Source organism: Maylandia zebra, linkage group LG11, assembly GCF_041146795.1.
Source record: "Maylandia zebra isolate NMK-2024a linkage group LG11, Mzebra_GT3a, whole genome shotgun sequence".
In the NCBI taxonomy this organism is placed as follows: domain Eukaryota; kingdom Metazoa; phylum Chordata; class Actinopteri; order Cichliformes; family Cichlidae; genus Maylandia; species Maylandia zebra.
Window position 1 is genome coordinate 15,605,541 of NC_135177.1, and position 12,869 is coordinate 15,618,409.

At 39.8% G+C, this 12,869-nt stretch overlaps 1 protein-coding gene across 4 annotated transcripts in view; it reads right to left on the reverse strand.

Annotated features, from left to right (window-relative positions):
• Positions 1-12,869, reverse strand: part of plecb (plectin b) — a 131,621-nt gene that overhangs the window by 102,257 nt on the left and 16,495 nt on the right. For 2 of the 4 annotated variants that reach the window (XM_076889842.1, XM_076889841.1), the window contains exon 1: positions 8,175-8,390. The exons of the other annotated variants lie outside the window; for them this stretch is intronic. In XM_076889842.1, the coding sequence (XP_076745957.1) occupies positions 8,175-8,265 (91 nt within the window). In that variant the 5' untranslated portion in view covers positions 8,266-8,390. Of the gene's footprint in view, positions 1-8,174; positions 8,391-12,869 lie in introns of those variants that run through there. 4 annotated transcript variants of the gene reach the window in all.

Genomic DNA, 12,869 nt, shown 5'->3' on the forward strand with positions numbered 1-12,869 from the left:
GACTCAGCATGTCAGACATTCAAAGAGGAGGATGACTTTGAAAGGTGGAATCTAACTGGGTTTTGACCAAATGCATGTAACGTATTTATCCAGAGGCATCATTTTAACTTTTGAAGCTAAAGGTCGTCCAAAGTCTCATTTGGAGCGTCAGGTTTAGCACTATTGCTGCCGCCATTTGAATTTTAGACAAGAAGTGACCATATTTTGGATGAGATGGTAGCAAGGTGCAGTCACAGTAAGAAACACCTCCGTGAAACTGACAGAAGAGGTTACAATTAGGAAGTTTAAGTCAATTTCAAAGGACTAAGAATATAGTGTTAATGAAATTTCACTCCAATTTGGATGCTGTTTTTTCCCTTGTCTTTGCTGCCAGGTCACTCTTAACAAAGAGATTTTACCTGGATAGAATAAAGTGTCAGAGTAATAAAATATTACAGTTTCACACACTAAAACTGAATAACTGACTTCTTGGCTGGGTTGTTAGTACAATTAACCACAAAACTAACTAGCATCCTAGCTGCCACCCACCTGTTGTTCAAAGAATTCTACTAATGCATAACTTTTATGGATTGGCAATTTACTAACATATAGTGCTTTTCTACTCTAGCTGGGCACTGAAAATGTATCTTCCTAAGTTTCTCATTAACCCAATCTCACACACGCAATCATACAGCGCTGTTACTCCAGTCAGGGTTCAGTATCTTGTCCAAGGATATCGAACCCTGAGTGTATCAGATGTCGACTCACCGACCTGATCAACAGGTGACCTTCTGTACCACGTGAACCTCAATCCGACCCACAAGAAAGATCTGTGTGACCTAGTTAGTCCTCAAGAAGTCATCATATTTGGATGAAATAGTAAAGTTTATATTCATAAATTATATATATATATATTTATTATTTAAATACAGTTCCCAAGAAGACAATAAAAATAAATAATAAAAATAAGAAACCTAAACCATTTTTTGCACCAGACCGTAAACATGCACTATAGAGAGGTGGAGAGACACTAAATGTATTAATGGTTGTAGAGCCTTGAATGATTAGGATGTCAAAAAATATTCCAGTTTACTGCAATTTTTGCCTTTATTTTATAGCTTTAGCCATCATTTTCTTGTGAATTAATACTACACAGTATAAAAATAAAATCACAAGTCATGAGTGCAACTGGAGAACAAGCAAAAGAAAATTAGGTGCATATCATGCACCTGCAGCTGAAGCCAAGGGTAGACCAGTCTGTCAGAATGCTGACACTTTCAAGGTCCCAAAAACTTTAACAGATGCAACATTTCAAGGCTACACGGTCACTGGCCTTGCCAGACATTCCCCTCTTCTTTCCCAAGTAATAAAAGTTAAATGATTAGATAGTGTGCAAACAAAGCTACAGTTTACCCTGATTACCGAAACCAGTTAATTTCAAGATAAAACCCAAATTAATAGACAGAAACTCTCTCTCTCTCTCTTACAGTTCAAGTGTAGCCAATCCAGAGGTTTGTGTAAATACTCTGTGGTTCCCTACAGTTTGTAGTCTACCTTACAATATAAAGTGCCTTCAGGCGATAGTTGTGATTTGGCGCTGTATAATTGAACTGAATTCATGTTTCTTAATCATCTCATTTATTTTTCAGACTGTGAGTGGAGCTTTAATATTACTCACAGAAGTGACTGCCAAACCCACAAAAATTCAACCAAGAGTTCATGAAGGCTGACATCATTCTAAATGATTTTCTACAAAGCAAAACATCCATCCCATTCAGCATAAATAAACACATCAAATGACATTGTATCGCTGTAAATATTAGCATCCAATCGCACTCCCTGCCTCCTGTAAACATACTTTCTTTTAAATGTTCTCCTTTCTGTCTCTCTATTTACTGCTCTCATTACTTCACAAACACAGACAGGCAAAAAACACAAGAGATTCAGGCATAAAGGAACAGCAGCTTCTGTTCTGGAAAACTGTTGACTATTTGACAGGAAGGTCGACAGACTGGGGAAACATCCCTCTGAAGCTTCTCACTCTCTCCCTTAAAAGGCCCTAAAGGGATCCCAGCAGAGTTTTACTTATCAAGCCCTGCCCCAAAGTAACCTCTCAATTGAGTTGTGTGTCACTGCTGATCTATCCCAAGCAACAGGAAGCTGACACACACGAAAAATATAATAACTAAAAAAAGAAAAGGAAAAACCCACCCAAATGTAGCAATTCTCACAGCAGCTTAGCTAAAGGGCCTTTGTGACCCTCATGCTAAACAATGTCACACCCTGCGGTTGAGTGTGGTGCTATTTGGTGGAAATACAGTAACAGTAAAGTTCCATGACATAGATTTTTCCTTTTGGTTTCATTGGTGGATAATTGGCAACTGAAAGCACTAAAAGGGCTCCATTTGGCTACACTGATATTAGAGGAAAGCCCTAAAATGTCATACATTTGTAAACAGACGCACATAAAAAAAAAGCCAGATCAACAGATTTTATACCAACGGTCTATTTTCCACAAGCACTTCACCTGGCACTGACATCTGCGTATGGCTGACTTCAAAAAGAATTCAGCATTTTCTGTTTGTAGAAGTGGTAGCCAGAGTAGTTTCCAGTGAAAAGACAGCCAACTGCATCAAGAGAAGGAAAATAAATTGCCCACATTTGATGTTACCGCTAGCCCAGAATACCATATAACTGATGTCATAGTAATTTAAGATTCTAAAAGTTGTCCATGTGTGGCAGAAGGTAGGTTAAATCATGTGAGACAGCATTCTAACTTTGGGAACTGCAAAGTTGTGCCTTGCTGGGTGAATGAATGAGTAAATGAATCCATCTGTCACTTTGATGCTAGAATACCTAAATTTCTCCAGTGAGGGGAAATGAAGGATATTTCTATTCAATTCTGTTCTAGAATTGAATGAATGACTCAAAAACTGATACTGAACGAAGTTTTCATAAAGCTAGTTCAAAATGATCAACGAAATATGGACAATGACAATGACAGTGCTCGATAAAAGATGTAGCCATGGAGATGTCTTCACAAGGCTAGCGCAAGGAGCATATTGACTTTTTGGCATTTTAACTGTTGCCATGATGGACAATGGATGTGAACATATTGATATGACAGAGTATTGCTTGGGGAGTTGCCGTCAACCCAACCTAGCATTTGCTAGCTAGCTTAGTTTCTGTACCAGTCGTTAAACATGCTTTTGGAGCAGCCTCAAGTGGCCATTCAAAGAAGTACTTTTGCTTAGTTTTTGCCCTAGAGGTTCCTGCTTGAGTTGCTCTTTGTGTTTAGTGCTAATTATTAAATGTCAATTCACTATTTCAGTAACTTAAAACAAACACTGTTGGTAGGTTAGCATGCTAACAGCTATGCTTCATTCATTTATTTTAAGTTAAACTTTTTTTTTTACTTGTTTAGGATTTTTAAATGTCCTTTTATATCCTTTAAATATATAGTATAGTATTTTTTGCATAGTAGTTTTAATTGCAATGCTTGCACAACCAAACAAATTACAAAAGAATCTCTCTACCCTTTCCAAAACATCCAACGTGACCTGAACTCGTAATTAGTACAGTCTCACAGAGCAGCTGGTGTGGCTGTAGACTAAGTGTAGAGATAATACCTGGCAGTTGAAGGAGATGCAAATCCTCCATAAATGAAACAGAGATATCAGTATCTACTCTTGTGCAAATTTCAGAACCAACAGCTGAAAACTGAGAAAATTAAGCTAAAGTGAAGACGTGGCGAGTCTCATTCTGCCCAGTTTTGTCCATTTTGTTTCAAATCAGGGCTGTAATGAAAAGAATTCTAGGAAAATCAATGACTGGGACTCAATGGTGAACCAATGTTAAGCAAAGAGGTGTGTAACCATAGCACAGGTTGACTAAATGTTGCAGAGCATTAAAATATATATATAGATATATAGATACACAAGAAAAATGTGGGCACTTGTAAATGTGTTTATAGCACACTATTACAGTTGAAGTTGATTTAAAAGTACAGACACTCAACAACAGCCTCACAGAACCTCTAAGCAACTGTACTCATATCTAGTTGTTGTAGGTTAAGTGCTTTTCTCAAAGGCACTCAACAGATGGCAACCAGCTGAAACAAGCTGAGAAAATGTTACGGAAACTGTCATTTAAAACTTTTGAGATCTGACAAGTTATTAGTGAGTGTGTGCTAGATAAGAATGACTAACACATACTCAGTGGCTTTAAACAGACATACACTTAACACATACACTCACACACCAATTTGTCATTTGGTTTTTTAAAGACTTCATTCATCACAAACCACTTCCCATACTGCTTCTCACGTCACGCATACTGGAAATAGAATTTGCTGCAGTCATTCATAAAGACATATGCTGCATGTCTGCACTGTAAAGTCATCTCCGTGATATGTATGGCAAAAATAAAGTACTACTTAATAATTCCCAACTGTTTGATGTTTTTCAGCCAAAGAGAAACTGCAATTTAAATTACCCATAGCAACTAATCAAGCTGGCCAAAAATAACAGTTTAATTGGTTGACTGAACATTGCCACGGCTATATTTAGGGTTTATTTTAAGCCCTGCAGGGCATAGGACAGGGCCTTCTAGGACACCCACTGGGGCAAAAATGCATGCCAGCCATGGCTGCGCACCCTCAGAAGTCCACCCGACTTGCACAGGGCAATCCCCCACTCAGGCGGCCTAGTAACACTGGCATCAGCTGCTGCCACAAATTGCATTAGAGGACAGTGGGGTGACAGCCAGGCCTTTACCATCCAACCAGCTGCAATTCAGAAAAGGCAAGGAGACAGCAGTGAGTAATATTAGAAAGAGCAGACTGACTAATAGACTATAATTTTATTTTAACCCATTCGGAAAATATGGCTGATCCCAAATCCAGTGTCATGCTCTAGTCCTTATTCTTTGTAAATTAGGACCACCGGAGATGTTTATCGTACTATCAACAAATGAAAGATGATTCAAAGGTTCCTAGGAGTTAGTAGTAGGTACAATTGGATCTCTTGGTCAGCTGATGCCTCTCTGTGTTGGGCCTGTATGTTCTACCTGTGCCTGCATGGGTTGTTTTTTGTTTTTTTTTGTTATTCACACAGCACAAGATATGCTTTTCATGTTAACTGGTGATTCAATTGTATATGGGGATAGGAAGATCTGTGGTTCTACCTCATTGTGTTACCCCTAGTACAACTTCTCCAGGATAAGTATTAAACCATTTCTATCTGCGGGTTTCAGTACGTCATATTCTGGATGAGCTCCAAAAGCATGCTATTCATTTACAGAGATGCAAACCTATCCAGCAAAAATAGACCCAGCATGTAAAGATAGAGGAACCACGGCTTATGGAACCAGGACACACATGCACTAGCTTAAAATGGCAACTGAATGAGTGGTGAAGGGGTTTCCTGGGGGTAAAAAAAAGCACACGAATCTAGCTAAGCCTCTGTGATGCTGCATATAGGTTGAGTTGTAGAGTGTGAATTTTCAATGCACCTTATATTCCACAAAGAAGTGTATCCATATCCGTGGGACAGTCTTGTAGATAATTGTTTACTGCATCTTACAAAACAGTCCATAGACTTTTTACACCATCATACTTCACTTTAAGGATTTGTTTAATTCCATGAATCTATCGTCCCACGAATCCTACTTGCTGGTATTTGCATTTTTAGGGCTGCACAGCCCACAGACATCATGCACTGGTCTGTTGGCTGAGATCGTGCAGAACTTTGAGCTAAACGATTAAGCCATACTCACAGTGAAAGTGCGAACATATTGATGATCAGCAAACACAATCTTAGCACTTCCTTCTTCCTATAACATCAGTTATGCCAATGAGGAGAACGATACAACAGCAAAAGGTTGACCGCACCCAGGTGGGTATAAATCTACACCTGGAAAACCGTGTGCTGTATCTCAAAGGTATCAGTGATTACACAGGCAAATGATTCTTTGCATGGTTGCATATTAAAGATGCCACGAGGCAGCCTTCTATGTTAAGTAAACACCCGCAGTCATGAAAAAGCTTTTAGCATGAGCTATTGCAAAATGCATAGAGCAAATATCCACATTAGCATGTCTTTTGATCCAGTGTAGATCTTGCAGGGAATAAATCATTATTGTGGGGGAAAAAAAGACAAAGTGGCTGATTTGTCTTTAAACACAAAATGGGGTCAGTATGCAGAGAATATGGAGAGGGACAGGTATTTAGAACAGTGTGGCTATGTTCTGCAAAGATACAAATAAGCATGTGAGAAACAGACTTTAAAACTGCTGGGTACTGCTTTACAAACCTAATAATTTTCATAATTAAGCTCTGGGAGGTACAAACATACACGCAACCTGTCCAACCATGCCGCATGGAGCCAATACAGACACGTAGCCTATTCTATTCATAGGAACTACAATACAGTACTTTCTAAAGCCTTGCAGGTTCTGCATAAAAATTGCTATTGTTATTTACATTTGCAAGATATCCATGTCTAAAAACAATATGAAAAAAATCAGAGATAGGAATGTGACAAAGTCGGAGAGTTTTGTGCCTTTATAAGGAGAGCAGGATCTGCAAGGAGCACAGACGCTGTTGAGGTAGGAACACAAAGGAACGTCTGGAACATAAACACCTGCCACAGAGCCAGCTTCTGCTTCCCATTACCTCCTGGTTCAGAAGCAGCATTACAAACACACACTGAAACATACAGACCCATGCACAAATGAGGCAAATCTGGTCCAGCGTCTGTGTTTCCGACATAGTTTTCTAAACTTAACTGCTAAAAAGTTCTAGCGCGTCTCCTGTCCTGTGGCACGTTCACTACGCTTTGAAGACAAATTCTTATCAGTCTCTATTTCAGCAACAGCGTTGCCGAAACCCATAAAACGTTTAGACTTGATAACAGTAGAGCAGCAGTTTTGTGTCAAAAACCAACCTGTCTGAATTCCCAGCTAAACGCAACCAATTCCCACTGGAGAAGGCCAACGGGATGTCTTACTGCCAAAGTATTCGGTCATCGCCGAAGTATTCTGCACTCATTCCATTTGTTTACAGTAATTACACAGACATTGAAAATCAATACAGTGAAGGTTCAAAGATGTTAACAATGCCAAGTTTGGCAGCATTATTTTAAAGATATGGAACGTGTACACAAAGAGACCCAGACAAAGAAAAACATGCTGATACACAGAAAAATGAGCAATGGTGATTCAGCACAAGCACAGCCGCCAGATTCTCACAACAAGAGAGAGGCAAAGGGGGAAAAAACTGGGGCAATATTTATAGAGTAGCTCTTGCTCTTCCTGATGATCCTTTGGAACAGAGGAGATGAAACACACAACAGGAAAAAACATTTAGCGCAAGGAAAAGCGAAAGAAGACAGACATATGAGCCACAGACAAGAGTGGCAGCTAAGGAAAACTTTTAAAGTGAAAGCACCTGGAGGATGCTGCTGACTTCCTCTGATGTGGAGAAAGTGAAAGCAGTTGTGGAGATGTGTTGTTGTGACAGATGACTCTTGTATGGATGTTTTTTTTTTCAATTTATCCTCCTCATCTTGATCTTTGTTTGATTAACCTTTGTGACACATTACATTTCCAAATAAAGTAAACCATGTGAAATATTAGACATAAGGCAAGGCATGCAGCACACTTAGGGGGAGATAATGGGATAAAATTTGAGAAGAAAAGCAAGTTCTTCCTGTGGGGCGTTAATGAATTTCACTGTTGCTTAGCAGCACCTGTTAATGCCCTCTGTTGTGCTGGACGCAGGCTGCAATGGGCAAAGTGCCGAGACTTTAAAATAAAGTCTCATAATGACATCAAGGTCAGAGGTGAGCAGAGCGGGCTGTTTGTTAGCACTGATTGAAGCACTCCTGTAAATCCACTGCACTCTTGCAATGCACACAAACACACAGCAGAGATAGTGTGGAAAAGTGACAGCCAACATGTGTGGCAATCAATAAAAAACACTCAGCAGTCAAGAGATGGAGCATGCAGGACTACTGCTCCAGAAACATGCACGGCAGCCGGCACATTTTAAAAGCACAGCAGACAGGCACATGCATCCCACCTGTGCTGAGTCAGACAAATGAATGGGACAGATACAAACACAAAGACACATGCTTGACGATCACTTAGAGATGTGCGTATGCTGTTATTCCTATAACACGAGCGCACTCTCCCACCTTTGTACTTCTCCCTGACGTTCTCATAAGCCTGGATGAAGTCCTGCTCCTCAGCGTTGGGAGGCAGATAGGCAGGTTCATACATGGCCATCCCAGCACTTCCTTCCTTCTCCTTCTTCTCCTCTTCTTTCCTTTTGGGTCAGCCCTCTGTGTGTTTGGATGTATGTGAGGCAGACCGGTGCGGTCCTCTGTCTGGTCTCTCAGCTGTGTGTGAACCCTCCACGGCTCGAAACTTCATTCCACAGCCCAGCGTCACCACACATACACACACCCCTTTGCCTCCCTTCTCTTCCATACCCTCCCATAGTCTGGCTCAGAAATACTAATATAAATGTCAGGCTCCTCCTCTTAAAGACACACAGGCTGGAAGAAACAAGCACACACTCACAGAGAGCAGCAGGAACAGCAGCAAAGGGCTCTCTGGTTCAGATGAATTCAACTGTAATAGATGGCAAGCATAAGATTTCCCACCACCTTGTTTATGTAACCTCATAAAATGCTAGAAAAATTCTGATATCATGAAATAGTAATTAATGAGGGCTCGACTGAAACGACACATAAATTTAGGCAACAGAAGCTCCCATAATCATCAGCACTTGCAGAGTGGAAAAAAACAATATTGAATGGCAGCGTGCTTTTAGGGAGATTAACTTGTTTTGTATCACAGTAACAATCATTAACCATACAGTAGTATTCAGCCAAGCAGATAACTTCTTTGTTAGTTCAGAATAGTAATCATAGGTTACAATCAGGTGAGAGAAGGAGGTTCTCATCTACTGTGAAATATTATAGTACTTGGGTTGGTCCAATGTGGTGAAGTCGTCCTGTACCTTTAGCAGAAAAACAGCCCCAAAGCATAATGTTTCCACCTCAGTGCTTCACTGTGGAGATGATGTTCTTTGGATCATACTCGGAATTTCTCTTCCTCCAAGCGCAGTGGTTCAGAGTTGATGCCAAAGAGCTCGATTTTGGTTTCACTTTTTCCTGGCCATCTCTGAATCATTTAAATCAGAATCCTTTTGTCGTCATTGAACATCAGATGTTCAACGAAATTTGAAGCAGCTCCTTGGCAGCAGCGTTTGGAATACCAACTACACAAATACACAAATGCACAAGGCTTACACAGATGTGCAAGGTTGCTCTGAAGGTTCTGATCCACCACCTTTCTCATGGTCATCCTCACCCAATGCATGGAGCTCTAGACCAAGGGCTGATTGGTCATTTTAGATATCGCCCACTAACCGAACAATCACACCAACATTAACACTATTAAAATTAAACTACTATAAAACTTTGAGACAGTTCATTTCTTTGTAAGTGACCGAACTTCAGCAAGAACTCAAATATTTAATGTATTGTGAAACTGAAGTAAATGGTGTATGGTAAAGCAAATTTGTTCTGAACTGTGATTTTAACACTTTCCAGGTTGAAAGTTGCCTTGCTTTCCAGCCCATGCTTATATTTAGTATTTAGTACTTGCTTATCATGTCCCATCAGAGAAGTTGGGGCGCAGCCACAGAGCTTTTGGGGGTGTTCTGTGGAGTGCGCCAGCACATGCTTTGGATTCTGTGGGTGGATCAGACCTTCTGTAGATCTTTGAACACATTAGGAATTCAGAAAATAGAGCTTTTTTTGTGCAACGTTTCATTTCGTGTCTTTCAAAGTAACTTCCACATGAATGCCAGAACCCAAGGTTTGCACTCTAACAAGATGATCCATGTTATTCTCTTTACTAGTGTAGTTTTTTTATTTTATTTATGCCATCTTTAGAATGAGAGCCACTGTTGTGTGGCATTGATGGCAAACCAAATATCAGAAGAACAAACATTATTTTCCACATTAGTTTTTTTTTTGTTTTTTGTTTTTTTTTTTTTAAATAAAATAAAATAACATCCATTAAAAAAGTTAAATTCCTCCAAATATCTTTGAACCCAATCTGGCTGAATACTTCATCCTTCCTCATTAATTTAAAGAGGTTTCATATCTTGTTCTATAATGCCATACCTTAATCAGATTTCTACATTCAATACATTTAGTCCACGTCTACAGGACATAATCTCATAACAAAGACATTGTCGACCCTCTATGTGCTGCAGAAACACACTCCAGCTGGTAGCTGCTGTGTTTCAGCTGGTCTCTCAGAAAGTTGACACCTGCAACATGATGAATAAATACATTCAGTTGCAGTTGCAGTGCAGATATGCCCTTGACATCCACTGGGAACATAAACAGTCGGAGCAACCACTGAATATTCAACAAATGCCAAGACCAGCCGAGCCGATGACAGTCTGGACAAAAACGGAGTTAAAAGAAGAAAACAAAACAAATTTCCTTCCTATGCCAAAGCTTCATTTGTTACTTACATATTTCTTGTGTCAAAGGATAATAAAAATTCACACCGTGATTTGATTAATAGCTACGCAGGCTGTAGCATTAAAAATAATTGATAACAGCGATGACAGCAAACTGATGTCAACTAGCAGAGACATACTATGCACAGAAAATGAAGTAAGTTGCTGGGATCTAACAATGCTGTCTTGTTGAGCCGTTTTATGATGGAGAGCCTCATAAAAATGGAGGAAAGTGAACACTGTATCACACTTGCACTGTTTCCATGTTGGATTTTGCGTAGGAGTCTCCTGTAGCACAATGGTAGGGATGTGATGTAGGAAAAAGGAAAATCCCTGCAGCTCAGCCTGACTGTCAGACGTTTCTTTGGCCAAGGCCACACTGACATCAGCCAGGACACTTTCCTGGGAGGAAACGCGATAAGTTCACTCCAAACTCTTTGCTCTTGCAGCTGGAGAATTGCGACAGTGTGTGTGTGCGTCCGTGTCCTTTTCACTAGATCCAAAAGGAAATTTCATTATGCTTAACTCTTGCACTGTAAGTCTTCTGTATCTTCTGAAGAACAAAGCTCACACACTGCCGTTTTTTTCCCTATAGTCATATTTTCTAGTCACTATTTTGATTAACATACAATGTATTCTTTTATTATTCTTGACAGTTTTTCACCATTAAAATATGAATTTTTAAATGTGTAAAAAAAAATTGAGCAGCTGGCAGTCAGGTCATATTGCATAAATTATGTAATATCGCAGAAACACACACATTTTTGCTTTATCTTGAGTGCAAATTCCACTGTGGTTACTGACTTCCCAGAAATCCAAGAAGAGAAAAATATGATAACTGCAATTACAAATATGCTCGGCGAACACATACCAGCTAATATGTACTTGGCATAACCTCCTTTTAAAAAAGATTACGTATCTTAAAAAAACAGGGAGAGGTGCAACAGAAGGATGACATCAGCATATCCACTCTGAGATCCAACACAAAAAAAATGAAAGGAAGGCGAGATTAGACAGAAATTTTTTCACTATGACAGAAGTTAGTAGAATTTAATTTGGGGCTTTACAGTTGACATTAATATATGCATGTAATTAATGACTCAGTCAGACTTGTGATCATGTTAGATATTACTATGACATTAGATTTGAGTGTTTGGAAGTGGGGAGTGAGTGTCAACTACACGACTGCCAAGGCTAAACCTTTAACACATCAGCTACTATTAACGATCAGTGACGCTGGCTCTCATGACCTCATTCTCACACGCGCAGTGGTGACGCATAGAAGATAGTGTCTCACTCCGAACTTGCTAGATCATTCTAGCTCCCTGTCCACTCCCCAACAGTTGGACCACTTTATCTGGCTCCATGACATCTGTTTGTTTACTCAAGCTGCTACTTTTAAGAGCTGATAATCTGGTAATGTGAAGTCAAATAAGAGTTGAGGAAGGATATAGAAAAAGTATATGAACGTGTGTGTGTGTGTGTGTGTGTGTGTGTGTGTGTGTGTGTGTGTGTGTGTGTGTGTGTGTGTGTGTGTGGTCATGGGTGCCTGTGTGTAGTTTGTTTTCCAGATCTCCTTCAGAAATACCCGACAGGTGCACACAGGGGCCTGTGTGTCCAGTGTCCATTCTTTCATTTACACACACAAGCTTTCCACATCAGGAAATCTGAAACTGCAGTTGGATGTTTCAGTGTATGAACAGCTTAACCTGCACGTGGACGTTTTTATAATGTATACAGTGAATGCACTTGCATTTCACTTGATACTCTGCTTATTACTCAGAGTACAGAGTCTTTTGTCCTGTCTCCCCCCCATTTAGCCCAACCGGTTGTGGCAGATGGCTTCCCCTCCCTTAACCTGGTCTGCTGGAGGTTTCTTCCTGTTAAAATAGAGTTTTTCCTTCCCACTGTCACCAAGTGCTTGCTCAAACGGGGTGGTCTGATTGTTTTGTAAGGTCTTTACCTTACAATCTAAAGCACCTCAAGGGGGCAGTTGTTGTAATTTGGCGCTATATAAAATTAAATTAAATTGAATTAAGGGTCACAAGAAATAAACTGAGAATAAATAAAATAGAACAAATTAAAATTCATCAAAATAGTATTTTACAATTGAAAGGTAGATATACATTTTTAATATACAAAATGCCCCACTGAGACAATTTCTTGCAATCTTCAGTGGTTAAAGAAGCTCCACGGCTGTCCACTTAACAGCCTGTAACGTGTGGGGGTTTTTGCAGTACGTTCCTTTTATTTGATATTCTAATGGGGCCAACTCAGAGCGACGGCTTTAACATTAATAATGTTTTTCACACTGCTCGGTTCCCAGAATGAGACGGCAGTCACA